This window comes from Salmo salar, chromosome ssa20 (genome assembly GCF_905237065.1).
Source record: "Salmo salar chromosome ssa20, Ssal_v3.1, whole genome shotgun sequence".
NCBI lineage: Eukaryota > Metazoa > Chordata > Actinopteri > Salmoniformes > Salmonidae > Salmo > Salmo salar.
This window is the reverse complement of record NC_059461.1, coordinates 46,004,996-46,025,082: the sequence shown is the minus strand read 5'-3', so window position 1 is coordinate 46,025,082 and position 20,087 is coordinate 46,004,996. Positions and strand designations below refer to the sequence as shown.

At 44.2% G+C, this 20,087-nt stretch overlaps 1 protein-coding gene across 1 annotated transcript; it reads right to left on the bottom strand.

The window, feature by feature from the left end:
- Positions 1-515: 515 nt before the first annotated feature.
- ppp2r1bb (protein phosphatase 2, regulatory subunit A, beta b) lies at positions 516-18,942 on the bottom strand. Its single transcript, XM_045703360.1, has 15 exons — positions 18,742-18,942; positions 17,738-17,828; positions 17,374-17,474; positions 16,965-17,197; positions 16,550-16,697; positions 16,040-16,195; positions 14,956-15,070; positions 14,758-14,828; positions 12,362-12,496; positions 9,598-9,771; positions 9,181-9,241; positions 3,878-4,032; positions 2,711-2,853; positions 2,297-2,388; positions 516-2,033 (listed from the first exon to the last, which is right to left on the bottom strand). The coding sequence occupies exons 1-15, from the start codon at positions 18,835-18,837 to the stop codon at positions 2,017-2,019; spliced, it is 1,788 nt and encodes a 595-aa protein (XP_045559316.1). The 5' UTR covers positions 18,838-18,942; the 3' UTR covers positions 516-2,016.
- Between the last annotated feature and the right edge of the window lie 1,145 nt (positions 18,943-20,087).

The following is a 20,087-nucleotide window of genomic DNA, read 5'->3' as shown; positions in this document are numbered from 1 at the left end:
AATCCATGTCTCAAGGCTTAAAAATCCTTCTTTAACCTGTCTCCATCTACACTGATTTAAAGTGGATTTAACAAGCGACATCAATAAGTGATCATAGCTTTCACCTGGTTAGTCTGTCATGGAAAGGGCAGGTGTTAACATTTTGTATACTCCGTGTATAACTGTCACTGACTTTTATATTACACTCATTTACACACGCTTAACTCAGGTCAGAATTAGGAGCTTTGGCGTGCCAGGCTAAACTTCCCTGCTGTTTTGGTCCAGTGGCTTTCACATAAGAGCCTGAAGCAAACCGGTGCACATGTACAGATATTGTGTGAGACAGCAGTCTAATCTTGCTCATTGCGGTGCTGCTGTGCAAAGTCATTTCGCTGAATACCTTTAAGGCAACAACATCTGTAAACTTAAGGGTGTGCAGACAACTAAACAGTTACAACACTCAATGCAAAAGTGTATTCAGTTCAAGCACAGCATCACAATTGTGGAAAGAATTCAATAAAAACCAAAGCAGGGTCTAAATGTTATGGGCCAATCAAGGTTTGTTTATTTAAGAGACCGATGAGAAAATGGGGAGGGAGACATGAGGGAAAGACAAGTTTCTTTTGACTGTATTTGACCAAATCATTCACACACACCCTTCCCATCCCATATTATACAACCACCCACACACAGAGCCCTGCTGTTCTCACTGCTCCCTGTCCTTTTAGCTTCAGTGGTCAGCCTTGTTCAAATGACTGAATGACAACCCGTGAGGAGCGATGCCTTGTCTTTAGAGAACACAAAACATCATTACGACATAAAATTAGAGCAATCAAGAGCTAAACCTTACGAAAGCTTACTAAAAAAAAAACCACATTGCTCATCAGTAATTGGCACAAAGATTAAGAGCAATATAGCAAGAGAGATTGAACAATTACTCCCAATGTTCCCCCCCGTGTCAAACAAATGACTCAGAAAAAGAAATAACGCCAGTGATGAACTGAATACATAAACGAATCTATAATGACAAATCAAATGATGGGCAACACTTTGTGGTGGTCCCCATTACTAAACAGGATACTTCATGATTTGGGCAATGAGGTCCTTTATCTACTTCTCCGGTCAGATGAACATGTGGATACCATTTTTATGGCTCTGCGTGCAGTTTGAAGGAAGGTACTAACTAACACAGGCGTAATTGCTAACTAGCGTTAGTTAACGAATGCTCACGAAACTACCCCCAACTTCCTTTATACTGGACACCGAGACATAAAATGGTATCCCCAAGTTCATCTAACTCTGGGGAAGTAGATAAAGCGCCATTGCCAAAATCCTGAAGTATCCCTTCACATTTCGATAGAATACTGGGTGTGTATTACTCATTTCTTAGACAAATTCAACTAACTCATTGTACACACACAGAACACCTGCACAGGACAGAAAGCGAGGATGGGGTGTTGCGCAAACAGATTTTATGAATACATGAAAAACATCCGAGGGGGGGGGGCAGCACATGTGAACAAAATTTGCAGGTGCCTTAGCCTTGCAGTTCTTCACGAGCAAATAAAACAGCCTTCCTCACCATCTGCTGCAGCAATAGCATCTGTCTAGCACTTGGACATGCAACCAAGAGCTGGCTCGCGTGTTCTGGGTATTTCGTACAGAGAAATGTGGCAGCGAATGGGGCCGTTGCTAATAGTAAACGTTATAGTCAGCGGCTATGCATGTAGGAGAGGAATGTGTGGGTCAAACCAGCAATGCTACTTAAGCACAGTGGTCAGCATGCGATGATTAAATGCATGTTTCATCACACTTGGAGAAGCAAAAGAGTTACAGCGAGGGGAAATTAGAAGCCTGTGCTATTCCTGGACATTTTATTATCACTGAGAGTAAAGAAAAAAGACAAATAGGTGTTAATTCTCCGTACATCACCAGTTGCTCTTGAACATCAATAAATATATTGTGAAAAGTGTTTGCAACATGTCACGACATCTTGGGTTGTTGTTGTTTCCTCTGGATAGCCAAGCTTGGGTTGGTTTATGCCAGGGCCAGAACTAAGGGGAGAAACGAATCAGAATGACAAGATGGACTAACGTTCACATTGGGAAACGCATTCAGCAGGGCACATTGTGGAACGCTCAGATACACATAACATAGGCTATTTCTAACAAACATGCGTCTGACGTAGCACAAGGACTACCAGCAGCTCTATTCAGGACATTTCTATTGGCAATGTTCCACAACATGTGCCTAACTGAACGTGGCCCCAGTGAGGTGACTTCATACAAGAAGAAAATGGACAGAGTACTATACTTACCACTTATAGCTTCCTGGGCAAAGTACTTAACATCCATATCTGTGTCTGTGTCTAGTTTCTCCAGGACTGGTTTCACCTCTGTCTGCAGAGCACTGAGAAAAATGAAACGTTTCACACAGGGCACACATTTTCCACACACTCCCGTGCCATAAAGGATTAGCTGACTGCAAGGAATTAAGGTTGAACATGGAGATCTGGGTCGTGTTCAGTAGACGCAAAACATACTATCACAGAATAACTCAAATGAGCATCCTTACTGGGCCAGTTCAAGCAAGAGCCTCATCAGTTTCATAATTTGTGCTCCCGTTTTGTGCCTACTGAACACAACCCTAATGTAGACTGTGGTCAAGTCATCGGAGATGGTTGTTCAGGTAGGCCTGAACGAGATGAACGAGGGCTTTGTGGTGGACGTACTTGCTGTCCAGGACGGGGCCGATCTTCTGGAGGGACTTGGCCACATTGAAGCGCACGTTGGCCACTTGGTCGTTGGACATCTTGAGGACCACGGGCAGCATCTGCTTAGTGGTGATGTCCTGGCCACAGACCTCAGACAGAGCCTGGGGTGGATGACATGGAAACCAACAATGCATAAACAAATGATCGTTAGACACAAGTGACTAAGTTACTCTGGATAAGAGCGTCTGATAAATGCCTAAAATATCAGATGTAAAATAATGATAAACGACCAGAATAAATGACTGGGACAGAAAGGTACCTGCTAAAAAAAAAGTATGATTGTTTTAGAAGTAAAATGTTGGCCAAAAATGACTTGGTTTAAATCCATCTGAGGTTTAAGGAGATCAGCCCTATACTACGAATCAGGTTAGACGCGTAAGCGAGGTAACTTTGATCAATTCAGAGATAACAGGTCATACGAAAGTGGCTCACCTTTTAGCCAGGTACATTTCTATGACAACGGATCCTTCAGAACTAACCTGCTCCAAGGCAGGCCACTAACTCCACTTACCCTGAATGAAATTACTGAGCTGCGAGGTGAGGACCAATCAAATCAGATTCACTCCCTTTCGCAAAGATTGCGCCATCGTCCACTTCATTTGTGGGAGACGACTGATTACATATTTTATGAATGAAATGTGTTATAGTCTCATTAAAAACCCATCACACTAAACATTTAGTAATGACAGCAAGCATAAGAAAGTTCACGCATAGTTAAAGTTTTATATGACATAATACAATTATTTTATCGATGGGGTGGTGGGGGGGGCAAAACAGCCGTTTGTGCATTGATAAGCACCCCAAAGTCTGCATTAATGATATGTAATAAAATATGCACTTCTAATATCCTATTTTATACCATAGCCTGCGTAATTTGAAATAGCTTCTCTTTCATGTTGATTTCGGCAAAACTCGTCACTTACTCTCCCATGGATTGATGGTTCAGCATCAACTCAGATGAATAGTTTGGCGTTCAACTAGCCATGTGCGACATGCATGCAAAGTTACAAGCCTGCTTGAGCTGGCGGCAGCTACGTGATCAATATCCACCTTGGTAATATGACTAGCTTCATATAAAACCTGAGTAGATCTAGCTTCCATCTTCCACTTGTCAGGAGGACTCACGTTGATGCAGAAGAGCGTGGTCATCCTGTGCAGGTAGTTGGGGTCGTTGGCCATGCCCAGCACCTTGGGTACGATGGTGTTCTGGGCCCACTCGGCTCCAAACTTCTCCACCAGCTTCATAAGGTTACAGGTGGCTGCCTCGCGTATAGCGTATACTGTCGAAAACACACACACACACACACACACACTTAGAGACATTGGCCTGTAGCACTAGACAAACTACTAGGCCTAATTCTATTTTTAGTAGTAGTTCTCAAGAAAAAAAAGAAAAGAAAAAAGTCTGGGTTTTCCTTTACAAAACTATAATATTAATAGTACTAGGTGGACGTATTGACTAGTGTTCCTCAAATTAAATTGCGATCTAAAATGGTGCACAAAACTCAATTACACAGAGATAGACATATCGAAACTCTACAAGCGAGTAGGTCGTCTGTATAAAACATTGCTAGGATTCTTGGTTCTTTTGAGCGCTTTTCTAGCCATTTGGCAGCCATCTCTGGATTACTGTCAGTTTGTTTGTTATATAAACAAATAACATGGAAGACTTCCCATTTGCATGGAAAACATGTCCATCAGTAATCATGGCTAAAGAGGCTAGTGATGGCAGAAATGCTCAAAACACTCAATTGTGCCCAGAATACAGTGACATAACATCTGGGTACACACAAGCCTGATTTCCTGATATTTGATACTAGCTTTTGGACAGAGCGAGGGAGACCAGTGGGCCTGGGTAAAACACATTTCTAACCCACTGACAAACCTGGCCCTTTGGCTACTAATACGGCCATAAAGAGACTGCTAGAGAGCCTAGCTGGGGCTAGAAACACATTGCCATTGGCATGTGGACCCAAGGCTTTGGCGCTACAATGAGATATTAAAACCTGTGCGTGACACTGGCCATGTCAGAAATCTGTCTGGGCAATTTCTTACTAAAACTACATACCGTGTACTAATCGTACGACTTTGAACGTACTGTTTAGTATAAATGTATGCAGTAAGCCACAAACTAGGCACACCCATCCTGAGAATGTCATCCAATGCTTAATTGCGCCGTTTCCCACAATTCTTTAATTTTGGTACAGCCCATCCTCTTATCAGCTGTTGTCAAACAAGTGGGTTTGAAAAGACGCTTCTCTTCCTTAAAATGTGCAGCGAATTCTACTAGATGAAGCCAAAATGAGGACATCCTGGGATTTAAAAGCAACATCTTTATTGTTGAAATGTGATATAAACTTTCTTTACTGAACAAAAATATAAAATTCAACATGTAAAGTGTTGGTCCCATGTTTCATGACCTGAAATAGAAGATCACCAAGATTTTCCAAACACACAAAGCTTATTCTTCAATTTTGTGCACAAATTTGTTTACATCCCAGTTAGTGAGCATTTCTCCATTGCCAAGATAATCCAGCAACCTGGCAGGTGAAGCAATAATATCTGTAATATCTTATACTTCACAGAGTCGTGGCTGAACGACGACATTATCAACATACAGCTGGCTGGTTATACACTATCGGCAGGATAGAACAGCATTGTCTGGTAAGACGGGGGGTGGACTATGCATAATTGTAAACAGCTGGTGCACAATGTCTAAGGAAGTTCAGGTTTTGCTCACCTGAGGTAGAGTATCTCATAATAAACTGTAGACCACACTACCTACCTAGAGAGTTTCTCTGTATTTTTCGTAGCCGTCTACATACCACCACAAACCGATGCTGGCACTAAGGCTGCACTCTGCCATAAGCAAACAGGAAACACTCATCCAGAGGCAGCGCTCCCAGTGGCTGGGGACTTTAATGCAGGGAAACTTAAATGTGTTTTACCAAATTTCTAACCGCATGTTAAATGTGCAACCAGAGGGGGGAAAAAATATATTAAAACTCTAGACCACCTTTACTCCACACAGATGCGTGCAAAGCGCTCCCTCACCCTCTATTTGGCAAATGTGACAATTCTACCCTCCTGATTCCTGCTTAAAAGCAAAAATGAAAGCAGGAAGCACCAGTGACTTGATCAATAAAAAAGGGGTCAGATGAAGCAGATTCTAAACTACAGGACTGCTTTTCTAGCACAGACTGGAATATGTTCCGGGATTCTTCCAAAGACATTGAGGAGTACACCACATCAGTCATTGACTTCATCAATAACTGCGTCGATGACGTCGTCCCCACAGGGACTGTTCGTACATACTCCAACCAGAAGGGATGGATTACAGGCAACATCCGCACTGAACTAAAGGCCAGAGCTGCCGCTTTCAAGGAGCGGGACTCTAACACAGAAGCTTATAAGAAATCCCGCTAGGCCCTCCGACGAACCATCAACCAGGCAAAGCGTCAATACAGGACTAAGACCGAATCGTACTACTCCGGCTCTGACGCTCGTCGGATGTGGCAGGGCTTGCAAGTCATTACAGAGTACAAAGGGAAGCACAGCCGAAAGCTGCCCAGTGACACGAGCCTACCAGAGGAGCTAAACTACTTCTATGCTCGCTTTGAGGCAAATAACACTGAAACATGCATGAGAGCACCAACTGTTCAGGATGACTGATCACGCTCTCCGCAGCCGATGTGAGTAAGACCTTTATACAGGTCAACAGTCACAAGGCCAGACGGATTACCAGGACGTGTATTGCGAGCATGCTCTGACCAACTGGCAAGTGTCTTCACTGACATTTTCAACCTCTCCCTGTGAGTCTAATACCAACATGTTTTAAGCAGACCACCATATTCCCTGTGACCAAGAACACTAAGGTAACCTGCCTAAATGACTACAGACCCATAGCACTCACGTCTGTAACCATGAAGTGCTTGAAAGGCTGGTCATGGCTCACAACACCATTATCCCAGAAACCCTAGACCCACTCCAATTTGCATACCACCCTAACCAATCCACAGACAGTGCAATCTCTATTGCACTCCACACTGCCCTCTCCCACCTGGACAAAAAGGAACACCTATGTGAGAATGCTATTCATTGACTACAGCTCAGCGTTCCACACCATAGTGCCCTCAAAGCTCATCAATAAGCTAAGGACCCTGGGACTAAACACCTCCCTCTGCAACTGGATCCTGCACTTCCTGACAGGCCGCCCCAGGTGGTAAAGGGAGGTGACAACCCATCTGCCACGCTGATCCTCAACACGGAGGCCCCTCAGGGGTGCGTGCTCAGTCCCCTTCTGGACTCCCTGTTCATGACTGCATGGCTAGGCACGACTCCAACACCATCATTAAGTTCTCCAATGACAACAGTGGTAGGCCTGATCACCGACGTGACAGCCTATAGGGAGGGGGTCAGAGACCTGGCCGTGTGGTGCCAGGACAACAACCTCTCCCTCAACGTCATCAAGATAAAGGAGATGATTGTGGACTACAGGAAAAGGGGGACTGAGTACGCCCCATTCTCATTGACGGGGCTGCAGTGGAGCAGATTGAGAGTGTCAAGTTCCTTGGCGTCCACATCACCAACAAACCAGAATGGTCCAAACACGCCAAAACACAAAAGATTTGGCATGGGTCCTCAAAAGGTTCTACAGCTGCACCATCGAGAGCATCCTGACTGGTTGCATCACCGCCTGGTATGGCAAATGCTCGGCCTCTGACCGCAAGGCACTACAGAGGGCAGTGCGTACACCCTAGTACATCACTGGGGCAAAGCTTCCTGCCATCCAGGACCTCTATACCAGGCGGTGTCAGAGGAAGGCCCTAAAAACTGTCAAAGACTCCAGCCACCCGTGTCATACTGTTCTCTCTACTACCGCACGGAAAGCGGTACCGGAGCACCAAGTCTAGGTCCAAGAGAGTTCTAAACAGCTTCTACCCCCAAGCCATAAGGCCCCATGAACTTCTAATCAAATAGCTAATCAAAAAGCCTACTATTTAAAATGCAAGTACAGGTACTTGGACTGTGTCTGACAAATGTATAGGGAATGTTCAACTATTGAGCTGTCTCCATCCTGTTTCTTCTATTCTACAGCCATGATGGTTGTCCATAAAGCCAGAAGGAAAATGGGGGATGTGGTGATGTAAGGTAGATTGCATTATGCATAGCGGAGAAAATGCCCCTTGACACTGACCATGGGTCAGTTTTGTATTTAGGAGGTTAGGATTTGGGGAGGAAATCCTGATCCTAGATCTGTAGCTTGGGAAAACTGTTGGCCAGAGCTAAAGTCTTCCATGCGAGAAAATTAAGCAGGTTTTCTAAAGACAAACAGAACCTAGTCTAAACACTGAGGACAGCTCTCAGAAGACATTTATTTCTAAACAGGATTACTAAAGATGCACTCGAGCGATAGGCCAATAACAGATTCAATCTTGCTGTTCAAGGCTTTATAGACTGGTTGGCTGACAATGTCACAAATATGACGAGCGCATCGATTTGGCCGGAAGGTGAGAGTTATGATTGAATGGTCAGATAGTTTGTAACAATAACAAGAAGCTGCCAAGTGGAGAATCACAGGTGGCTCGTTGATAGCGTGTGTTGTTTTGACTGATGTTTCGCAGTGCTTCCCCCTATAATCAAACTGGCACTCATTTAAAGCAGCCCCCATGGTTTAACCCCCCCCCCCCATATTTGCCAGTTACAGATAAAGTGCATTCAAAGTATTCAGACCCCCAAATAATTAAAGAGCAGCAGTAAAATAACAATAGCGAGGCTATATACAGGGGGTACCGGTACAGAGTCAATGTGCGGGGGCACTGGTTAGTTGAGGTAATATTTCCATGTAGGTAGAGTTATTAAAGTGATTATGCATAGATAATAACAGAGTAGCAGCAGCGCAGAAGAGGGGGGAGGGGGGGGCACTGCAAATAGTCTGGGTAGCCATTTGATTAGCTGTTCAGTAGTCTTATGGCTTGGGGGTAGAAGCTGCTTAGAAGCCTCTTGGACCTAGACTTGGCGCTCCGGTACTGCTTGCCGTGCGGTAGCACAACATTGAATTTAACTTGCTCAGCTAGAGAGGAGAGGGCAGGAGTGAAATTAAGGAGAGCGCATTTCCCTGGCCTCTCCCAGTCCAAGTCACTGGGTTCTTATCAGACCTTTGTCATTGGCATAGCCGTAAGGCTGAGAGCTGCAGCCTGACACGTCTCTCTCTCTCCCCAAACCACAGAGGATGCGGGGGAGGAGGGAAGCTGGAGAACAACTGCTAGCTTAGACAGCAGCATGGGACATGATCCGTCTGGGACGTGACCCACCTCTGTCCAATGTTGGTGTCCTTCTACTCCCACTGACTTATCTCACAGTGTGGACACAGAGGTCAAATGCATTGAACAGAGAGTGGTGTGTATTGGGGGGGGGGGGTGTCTTACCGTGGTCAATGAGCCATGCCATGCAAAGGGTGTTCAGCTTCTCGTCGAAGAACTCCACTCCCTGGGGTAGAGAGATTAGAAGAGAATATATTTAGAAACAATTTTCAAATAAAATCCAAAGAAATAACATCCAAACATTACAGTGGAAGCAACACTATTACTGAATAGTAATTGAAGGTATGCCACTTTCTACATAGATATCACAAAAAGCTAGCTGAATTACTTACACATTGCATAGCCATTTTTTACAATGATATTGGTGACCAGCACTTGGCCACCGTGCACTGCGGAACACACGCATGGCACAACTGCTCAAAAGTAGTGCACTATGTAGGGAATAGGCTGCAAGGGCTCTGGTCACAAATAGAGCACTATGTAGGGAATAGGGTGCCGTTTGGGACCCAGCCAAGGACTCACCAGCTGTCCGGCCAACAGGGGCATATACTCAATGATGGCCAGGCGGACCCTCCACTTGGCGTCCTCGGCCAGCTCCACGATAGCAGGCAGCAGCGACTGGGAGAGCTGGCGGATGCCGATCACCTCGTTGACACAGTCCAGGTTGGAGATGATGTTAAGGCGCACCTCAGGGCACTGCAGGGAGAAAGAGGAGGAAGGAGAAAAAGAGCAAGAAAGAGAGGGAGAGAAGAGAGGGATCTCTTGTATAAGTCGCTGGGGATAATTAAATTAGGGAACATTACATGTCATATGTCCTTCAAGAATGAAAGCCATTTTATTTCAAGTGTTCTTAAGTGGCAAAAATCTTTGCGACAGAAAATCTGAGCTATTGCTTATGCTTCCCCATCTGCTTGTAATGACGCCTTTCTTGGCTCCAATCGCAACATGACATTAGCAACAACGGCTAAAATAATTGCCAAAGACATTCCGCTCGTTCCCAACTCATGCTGCCAGTCCCAGACCCTTGATTCTTAGCCTCCGAATGTGCAGACAGATGTCACATCAAGCTTTTTGTGAACCAAATAGGATACGACAGAGTTGGCAGCCAGCTGAGGGACCATACACATTCCAATAACTAAATATTTACAGTAGAAATATTGAAGAAAACAGATTATTTTTATATTCGTGAGTCATTCGGGCTGTTTTGCACCTCAGTTGTCTGTTTTGACTAATCCTTTATGACACTAACCCTGTCAACTCAGCGTTGGCTGCAAGGCAAACTAGAACATATTTTAATAGTAAAGCTGCCATAGATGACAGCCAATCGTGTCTGTGTATTTGTGCACCTTTATTTTTTTGCAGGGAAGTTTGCGTCATCTACCCAAACCTTTCCACTCCAGTATCAATAAGCCACCAGATATACAGTGCCTTACATATACCCCTTGACTTTTCCCACATTGTTACATTACAGCCGTATTCTAAAATTGATTAAATGAATACAAATCCTCAATCTACAAACAATACCCCATAATGACAAAGCAAAAACAGGCTAGAAATCTTTAAAAATGTAAAAACAAAAAAAAACAAATACCTTATTTACATAAGCATTCAGACCATTTGCTATGAGACTTGAAACAGAGCTCAGATGCATCCAGTTTCCGTTGATCATCCTTGATTAGAGTCCACCTGTGCCAAATTCAATTGATTGAACATGATTTGGAAAGGCACACGCGTGTCTATATAAGATTCCAGAGTTGACAGTGCATGTCAGAGAAAAAAAACCAAGCCATGAGGTTGAAACTGCATCCCTCCATAGAGCTCCAATACATTTTGAAAAAAATGTCCCAAAGAACACAGTGGCCTCCACCATTTTTAAACGGAAGTTTGGAACCACCAAGACTCTTCCTAGAGCTGGCCACCAGGGCAAATTGAGCAATCGGGGGAGAAGGTTCTTGGTCAGGGAGGTGACCAAGAACACGATGATCACTGACAGAGCTTTAGAGTTCCTCTGTGGAGATGGGACAACCATCTCTGCAACACTCCACCAAATCAGACCTTGACGGTAGTGGCCAGACGGAAGCCACTCCTCAGTAAAAGGCACATGACAGCCCTCTTGGAGTTTGCCAAAAGGCACCTAAAGACTCAGACCATGAGAAACAAGATTCTATGGTTTGATGAAACCAAGAATAAACTCTTTGGCCTGAATGCCAAGCGTCACGTCGAAGAAACCTGGCACCATCTCTACAGTGAAGGATGGTGGTGGCAGCATCATGCTGTGGAGATGTTTTTCAGCAGCAGGGACTGGGAGAATAGTCAGGATCGAGGCATAGATGAACGGAGAAAAGTACAGAGAGATGCTTGATGAAAACCGGCTCCAGAGCGCTCTCCAACCGGGGTGAAGGTTCACCTTCCAACAAGACAACGACCCTAAGCACACAGCCAAGACAACGCAGGAGTGGCTTCGGGACAAGTCTCTGAATGTCCTTGAGTGGCCCAGCCAGAGCCCGGACTTGAACCCAATCTAACATCTCTGAAGAGACCTGAAAATAGCTGTGCAGCGACACTCCCCATCCAACCTGACAGAGCTTGAGGATCTACAGAGAGGAATGGGGAAAAACTCCCTAAATACAGGTGTGCCAAGCTAGTAGTGTCATACCCAAGAAGACTTGAGGCTGTAATCGCTGCCAAAGGTGCTTCAAACAAGTAGTGAATAAAGGGTCTGAATACTTATGTAAATGTCATTTCAGTTTTTTAATTTGAATATATTTGGAAATATTTAGAAAAAAACAGTTATTTCTTTGTCATTGTGGGGTATTGTGTGTAGATTGATGAGAAAAAACTAACAATTTAATCAATTTTAGAATAAGGCTGCAACGTAACAAACTGCGGAAAAGGTCAAGGGGTCTGAATATTTTCCAAAGGAACTGTACGTAAATGTAGTCGGCTAGGTCTTACGTCATATGGATTTTGGCTGCGATACAGGCCACATTTAGGAAGGATATGTCAGAATGAAACCACACAGAATGAAAACCTCAAACAGCCCACCACCGCTACAACAAATGTCACCAGGAAAAAGATTCAAACCCTATCAGGGTCATCCCTTGGTTTATACTCCGGTAGGGAGCCAGCCAGGTACATCTGATCCTGAACAATAGCATTACAGGATATTAAGGGGGTGATCAGATCAGACTCCAAGTCCAACCAGTCCCTCCCAGTTTCAGCCTATTTTCTGCCATTAGGTGCCTAATGAATAGAACGAATAGGAGAAGTAGTGAGTGGTGTTTACCTCGTCCTTGAGCTGAGCCAGGAACAGAGGCAGCAGGTGCTCCACTGTGTTGTCTTTGCCCAGGATAGTGGACAGGCCCATGATGACAGAGGCCAGGGCAGACTTCACATGCTGGTTGGTGTCAGACACCAGTTCCTGTCAGGAGAGAAAGAGAGTCAGACATTTCAGTGGACAGGGACAGCAAATCAAGTATTTTCAAATAGGGCAATATTATTGCTACATTGATATTTCCCTCGGGAGAAAAGCGGCCTCGAAAAAAAAGTTAGAGAAGCACTATGACAATGTTCCTCAAGAGGCGTATACAGTCAACATCCTGCCCATAGAATACGGTGCCGATGTGGACAAGGTAAGTGCAAACTAGCCTCTGTGTTGAAATGAATCATCTGTTTACGCAAGCTGACTCGGCGCTGTGAAGCGTACTGTGCTCTACAGACCAGGCATTTACACTATATACATACACACAAAAGTGCTGTGTGAAGACACCCCTTCAAAATTAGTGGATCTGGCCATTTCAGCCACACCTGTTGCTGACAGGTGTATAAACTCAACCACACAGCCATGCAATCTCCATAGACAAACATTGACAGTAGAATGGCCCGACTGAAGAGCTCAGTGACTTTCAACATGGCACCGTCACATGATGCCACTTTTCCTGCCAGTCTATTCGTCAAATTTCTGCCCTACTTGAGCTTCCCGGTCAACTGTAAATGCTGTTATTGTGAAGTGGAAATGAACAACAGTTCAGCCGAAGTGGTAGGCCACACAAGCTCACAGAATGGGACTGCAGAGTGCTGAAGCTCATAAAAATTGTCGTCCTCGGTTGCAACACTCACTACAGAGTTGCAAACGGCCTCTGTTCGTCGGGAGCTTCATGAAATGGGTTTCCATGGCCGAGCAGCCCCACACAAGCCTAAGCCCACCATACGCAATGCCAAGCATCGGCGTGGAATGGTGTAAAGCTCACCGCTATTGGACTCTGGAGCAGTGGAAACTCGTTCTCTGGAGTGATGAATTAAGCTTCAGCATCTGGCAGTCCGATAGACTAATCTGGTTTTGACGGATGTCAGGAGACCGCTACCTGCCCAAATGCACAGTGCCAACTGTAAAGTTTGGTGGAGGAGGAACATGGTTTAGGGCTGTTTCATGGTTTGGGCTAGGCACATTAGTTCTAGTGAAGGGAAATCTTAACGCTACAGCATTCTGTGCCTCCAACTTTGTGGCAACAGTTTGGGGAAGGCCCTTGCCTGTTTCAGCATGACAATGCCCCTATGTACAAGGCAAGGCCCATACAGAAATGATTTGTCTAGATCAGTGTGGAAGAACTTGACTAGCCTGCACAGAGCCCTGACCTCAACCCCATCAAACACCTTTGGGATTAATTGTAACACCGACCGCGAGCCAGACATAATCGGCCAATATCAGTGCCCAACCTCACTAATGCTCTTGTGGCTGAATGAAAGCAACTCCCCGCAGCAGTGTTCCAACATCTAGTGGAAAGCCTTCCCAGAAGAGTGGAGGCGGTTATAGCAGCAAAGGGGAGGGGCCAACTTCATATTAATGCCCATGATTTTAGAATGAGATATTTGACGAGCAGTGTCCATATACTTTTGGTCATTTAGTGTATTTCCGCAGGTTCTTATTTTCTCAATTGCGTTCATGAAAACAGTTTGGCATTTATCCGACATGGGTTAATAGCTGCACCTAGCTCATATACTGTATTACAGTCATATTTGGACCAGCTTTAAATAAGTTAATAAGGACTTGGAATTTGACTAAAGACAGTATAGGCTAAAATTTTACTTTTGTATTTTATGCTGGAGTTGTTCCTAGAAGAGCTGTTATTTCCCAAACAAAAAGGGATGTCATTTAAACTCAGGAACCAACCAGTGCGTTCCAACACAGACAGTGAATAGGAGTTGTGTGGTGATTTGGTAGACATTTTTAAATACAACATTGCCCCCTGCTGTCCAAAGGCTATACTGAGCTCAAGTCCTCATCTCTTCACAAGCCCCAACTACAATGCATAATATCCTCCCAGTTCACATATAGAAAGTACAGCCTAAAACAGGTTAATCAGTTTAACACTCATGCTAGAAATTGATTTGTGGGTGTCTAAAAATATCTAGTGCCTGCGCATTTGCACTTCTGAACAAGATAATTTGCTTAACTCGTATTATTGTCGAGACTTCAGAACACATGACTATTCGCCTAAAGCACGACAGCTCGGTTAAAAGAAAATGTGTTGTTTAGAAAAATGCTTTTTTAATTGCCCCTTCGTAAGTCATGGGTGCTCGGAGTTACTTCCATCAAGTGAGAAATTGACAGGTCAAAGAAACCAGGACAAGCTAGTAGAATAAAAGAGGGATAAAAGTGAACAGTGGCTGTTTTTTTTATACCTTGACACAGGGAAGAATGTGAGTCATGATGATAGTCTCTCTGCTGTCTTCTGGAAGGTTCTCGCAGAACTCTGAGGAAAGAAATGGGGTTTATAAATACTGTGGTCTATTAGATGGTGAAAGCTTCTCGTTCAAACAGTTCTTTTTTTATTTCAATAGAGCCTTTCTTTGACTGGCGGATATAGTCCATACACTCACCCTTGACCTTGTTGGCGGCGGCGGCTCGGACCTCAGCCTCGCAGTCCTTTAGCAGGTTCTGGAAGGCTGGGACCAGGTCGTTCTTGGTGATCTCTGGGCCCACCGCTTTCTGGAGCTGTGGAATCAGTGACATGGCAATTAACATCCACCACTAAACCTTTGTGTGAGACTCCATGACCAACACACTCAACTGATGGGATTCAGGTTGGGAACACACATAGGCTACAAAGTCCAGGGTGGCAAGGGGGAAAGTGCACAAAACTATTTGCCATTGCCAGGCTTTAATTTGTGTGCAAGTTTCCTGCGAACTGTTATATTGGATGAGGGAACTTCTACTCATACCACAGACATAGCAATTACCATCCAGCAGGCATCTCCATCTACAGCTCTGACATGATCCCACCTTCAAACCTTGCTCTGAGATTTGCTGATCAACACACTAAACTAGTGGGATTTCAGGTCGGGAACACAGGCTACCAAAGACCATGGTGGTGAGGGGGAAAACGGTAGAAAACCTTTCAGTAAGTGTGGTGCACAAACAAATGTGTGCAAGGTTGCCTGAAAGCTTTTACATTGATTGACTGAACTTCTACAACATATTATTGAACAGTGGCAATATGTCTCATTTTATACTAAATGACAACAGAAGGTCATATGGGTTAGCAATCAATGTGTTAGTGTAATGAAGTTAAGTGGCAATGAGGACATTAAGAATGTTCTACGCTGGGGGACTAAGGACATTACAGGCCCCCATAACTGTCCTGCTATCCATGTCCACTCTACTTTCCCCCTGCAGAATTGTATTACTTAAGTTCAATACCGTAAAGCAACGGAAAATATAAACGCCTAGACTAAAATGACAGCGAAAATAATGCAAATACCTCTGACAAATTAGAAAGTTCTCCTTTCCTTTTTTTTCTACAAATGGGCATACTAAAAACGACTAAAATAACACTTTTAAAGTGACCACTTGTGAAGCATTGAATGTCGTCCCCCATTTCTTCCGTTCCAGGTTGGGTAAAGCAGCAAATATTTTCGAGGCATTATGGCTACGTGCAGCATATGAATGTTTCCACATGCTCACCTCAGAAAACTTGTCAGCCACCATGTAGCGGACCCTCCAGGACTTGTCCTCGGCGGCCTGGCGCAGGGTGGGCATCACCAGCGTCTCCAGGTCCTCCTGGGGCAGCAGCGTGGCGATGCTCACACAGGCTTCCACGGCCAGCAGGCGCACTGAGTCCTACAGGCAGGGGGACAATGGGATTATTTCTCATTCTGTGCCAATTGAATAAAATACTGTAGCAAACCATAGAAATGCATAGAGTGAACACTCAATCCCCCATTGGACGGATTTCATGGCGTAACTGCTGAGGCGTTGGGGTTAACAATAGCTAGACACGGTTTTGAGTCCCAGGTGGGGCTACCTACTGAATTCGCTGAAATATTCATCCATCCCCATTCAAAGACAGCTAATATGTATGGCCATGTTATTTCTATTGGCCAGTCGATTTAGGAATTGTGTGGTAGAACTCCAGGCACTTCCCACCGCAATGTCACAGAACGCCCCGTGCGCTTGTAGAGTACATGTATGTACCTGCTCATCAGAGGCCAGCGCGGTGAAGAGGGAGATGATGTCACTCTTGACATAGTCCAGCTCCAGAACCTTGGCGAATTCCCCAAGCTTGGAGGCTGCGGCGCGGCGCACCATGGGAGTATCATCTGAGCACAGAGTTCGGAAATGCCTGTGGAGAGAACATGCCACCCACCATCAAACCATAACTCCATTGTATCTCCTCTACAGAAAAAGAGTAGCTAAACATCCCGATCTGATTGACTTGGGACTGGAAGGCTAGTATGTGTGACTACAGGAGATGGGGGCATGGGACCCCTGATATGAGACAAATTAATGTCCGCAATTCTAATATTATGCTCCCAGTGATTATTGGGGGACACAAATAATAGACCATATTTCAATCACTAATCAGGTCTAAGCTGATATAGCTACTCACTGGCGAATTTCAGCCTTGACGGTGCTGGACACGCGGGGGTAGCAGACGCTGAACAGGCCACAGGCAGAGGTGCGGGAGGTGAACCAGTCACCACTGGCCAGCCTCTTCACCAGGGGCTCAAAGTGCACCTCCAGGTCCACAGGAGAGTGCTCCTGGGAGATCTTACGCAGAGACTCCACCGCCTTGTCTCGCACCACCGTTTCCTCCACGGTAGCCAGGCTCTCCAGCGGTGGCTGTGGAGAAAGACACAGGGACATAAGTATGCGTATGTAGAGTAGTTGACTGGATATTTTGAGATAGGTGTCTATGCATGGGTTAACTCTAAAATTGTGTTGTAAGGTCTATATGTTGAATATCTGTATGCATCTTATATGCTCAATGGCAAATTTTGTTTTTAACAGATACGTACCAGCAGACAGTGAACATATTCAGGGCCTCCCACCAGCATGGTGAAGTTGCCCAGCTGCTCAGCCAAGGCAAGAAGCACCTCATCCTCATCATAGATGGTGTCTACAAGAGGTCAGGTGTTAAACATAATTGAAAGAGTGGGGGCACGGGGGATTGGCATGACAGCACTATTAGATAGATGAATTCTACTGACTTCAACACATGCAATCTCAGAACAATTTCCAGCAAAGTGCCTATGTTGATGCTGGTTGTACAATGTCCTGTGAATCTCTTTAAAGAGTGTTGACTCAGTCAGAATTATCAGCCTTTCACACATCTTGACTCACGAGGATGGCTGTAACTGGGGACTTAAGGTGAGGACATACCTGTGAGGAAGGGGAGGAGTTCAGTGCGGGTCCTCTCCACTCCAAGGGCCAATGCGATGGTAGACAGCTTTTTGATACTGTTCAGTCGCAGCTTGGAAAGTAAACAATGCCAGATGATGTTATGACATGAAACTTACAAGAGAGGCCACCATTAGCCATAAAAAGATTATTCGCATTTCAGTGAGGCCAACTATGAAGACTATTTCAGATGTGAGCGTTTCAGAGAAGAGAAATGTATTCCCTTTCAGGTGCCTTCCTACAAACAACTTTTTTCTAGAGTATAGATAATGTGTGTTTTGTAATGCTTTCAGACACCAAAGCAAGATGCAGATATATTACATAACTAACCATGTCAGTAGTTACCCAACTAACGTTAACTAGTTAGTTACAACATGAAAATAATGATAATCTCATTACCATTAGCAGGGTGGAGCTGGATGACTATCAGGTACATGAAGGAAGGAAGCTATGTAGTTAGCAGCTATATACATATCTGAGCTTACTAATTAACGTACGGTAACGTTGTGTACATTGTACATTTTAATACTTCAATAACAAACAAGTAGTTAGGTTAATTTACAAGTTAACACGCGAATTGGAGCTAGATAGCTAACGTTAATTAGTTCGCTGCTAACTACTGACTGTAGCCTAGATAGCCCGGCACACTAGCTAGCTAAACAAGTGGCCCAGTAGTAACTAGCTAACGTTAGTTAACACCAGTTACTTTTACACCCCGCAAATAACTAGTTAGTTAGCTACACATTTTTGACAGTAACTAAATACGACATGCAGCTATTCCGTTTGATATTTATCACACCATGTAACACGCTATAGCCAGCTAACGTTAGCCAGACTGGGTGCGACGGGCTGAGATTTCATGAACAGGCCAAGAGGCCTAACGTTAGCTAACGATGCTTTTTGAAATCAGACATGTTTAAGTAAAATAAATACCACCAATATAATATCCCAAACGAACGTCTTATGATCAGAGCATCGGTGATTACCTGCACATCCTCATTACGAAGCTCGTCAATGAGCACCGCGATGGGGTAGAGAGAATCGTCTCCATCAGCTCCTGCCATTTTGGATTTATGTTGCATTAAACGAAAAGCTATTCACTACGGGGTTTCTTATAAACAACCACCACCAGGGGCCTCCTTTCTCCACGGACTTGTGTCGTCGTCACAAGTTACCACAGTTACAAATTCATAAACCCCGCCTATTTCTTTTTTATTTTACTAAGCAAGTTTCTACCATTCCTCTTCTTAAAATCAGATGTTAAACCTAACCACACTGCTAACCTTATGTCTGACCCTAAACTTAAATTAAGCCCAAAAAAGCACTTTATTTTCATAAATTTTTACGATATAGACCATTTTGACTGTGGCTTGGAATGCGCGAGAGTATGATACCGATAGTTGATGTTCTCGCTGGATTTGCAAGTTCACCAAAAAGGCCCCAGAACCTGTGCCTGGATCTGAGAAGTAATTTGAACAAGACTGAGCATTTTGTTGAGTTTCTTAGTTTTCGTATTATGAGCATATTCAGATCGGAAGAGGCGAAGCAAAGGCGATGATTGGGCCCGAAATCTATATTCTCCAGCAGGTGGCGTTTTTTCCGCATACCTAGCCAGGAGTTTTTGTATGTAGGTCAATGAGAGAGCGTTTAATAGATCCCTACGGTGGGAGTGTCATAATACCCATAACACCTAGCGGCCAAACAGGGAAACGGTTCCAATCTTTTTTTCCACCATTCATTTTTCCTATAGGGGATTTTAGAAACAATTAAAATAAGAACTGTGTTTCATGTAGGCTACTTCCGGCGCCGACAGAGATGGCCGCCTCGCTTCGCGTTCCTAGGAAACTATGCAGTATTTTCTTTTTTTTATGTGTTATTTCTTACATTGTTACCCCAGGAAATCTTAGGTTTTATTACATACAGTCGGGAGCAACTATTGGATATCTTGCCTATGACGTTCGGCCATCACTCATTCATATATTTGTATGTACATATTCTTATTCATTCCTTTACACTTGTATGTATAAAGTAGTTGTTGTAAAATTGTTAGGTTAGATTACTTGTTAGATATTACTGCATGGTCAGAACTAGAAGCACAAGCATTTCGCTACACTCGCATTAACATCTGCTAACCATGTGTATGTGACAAATAAAATTTGATTTGATTTAAGCATGGCATGATGTTTTGATAACCATGTAAATCTCTTTCAGACACGGTGTCTTATCAATATATTCAGCTCTATTTACTCAGATTCGAAAATGCAAATTAGCATCAAAGTAGACATCATGCGAGACTGCAAGCTCCTGCACGTCATCTCTAGCTGACACCTTT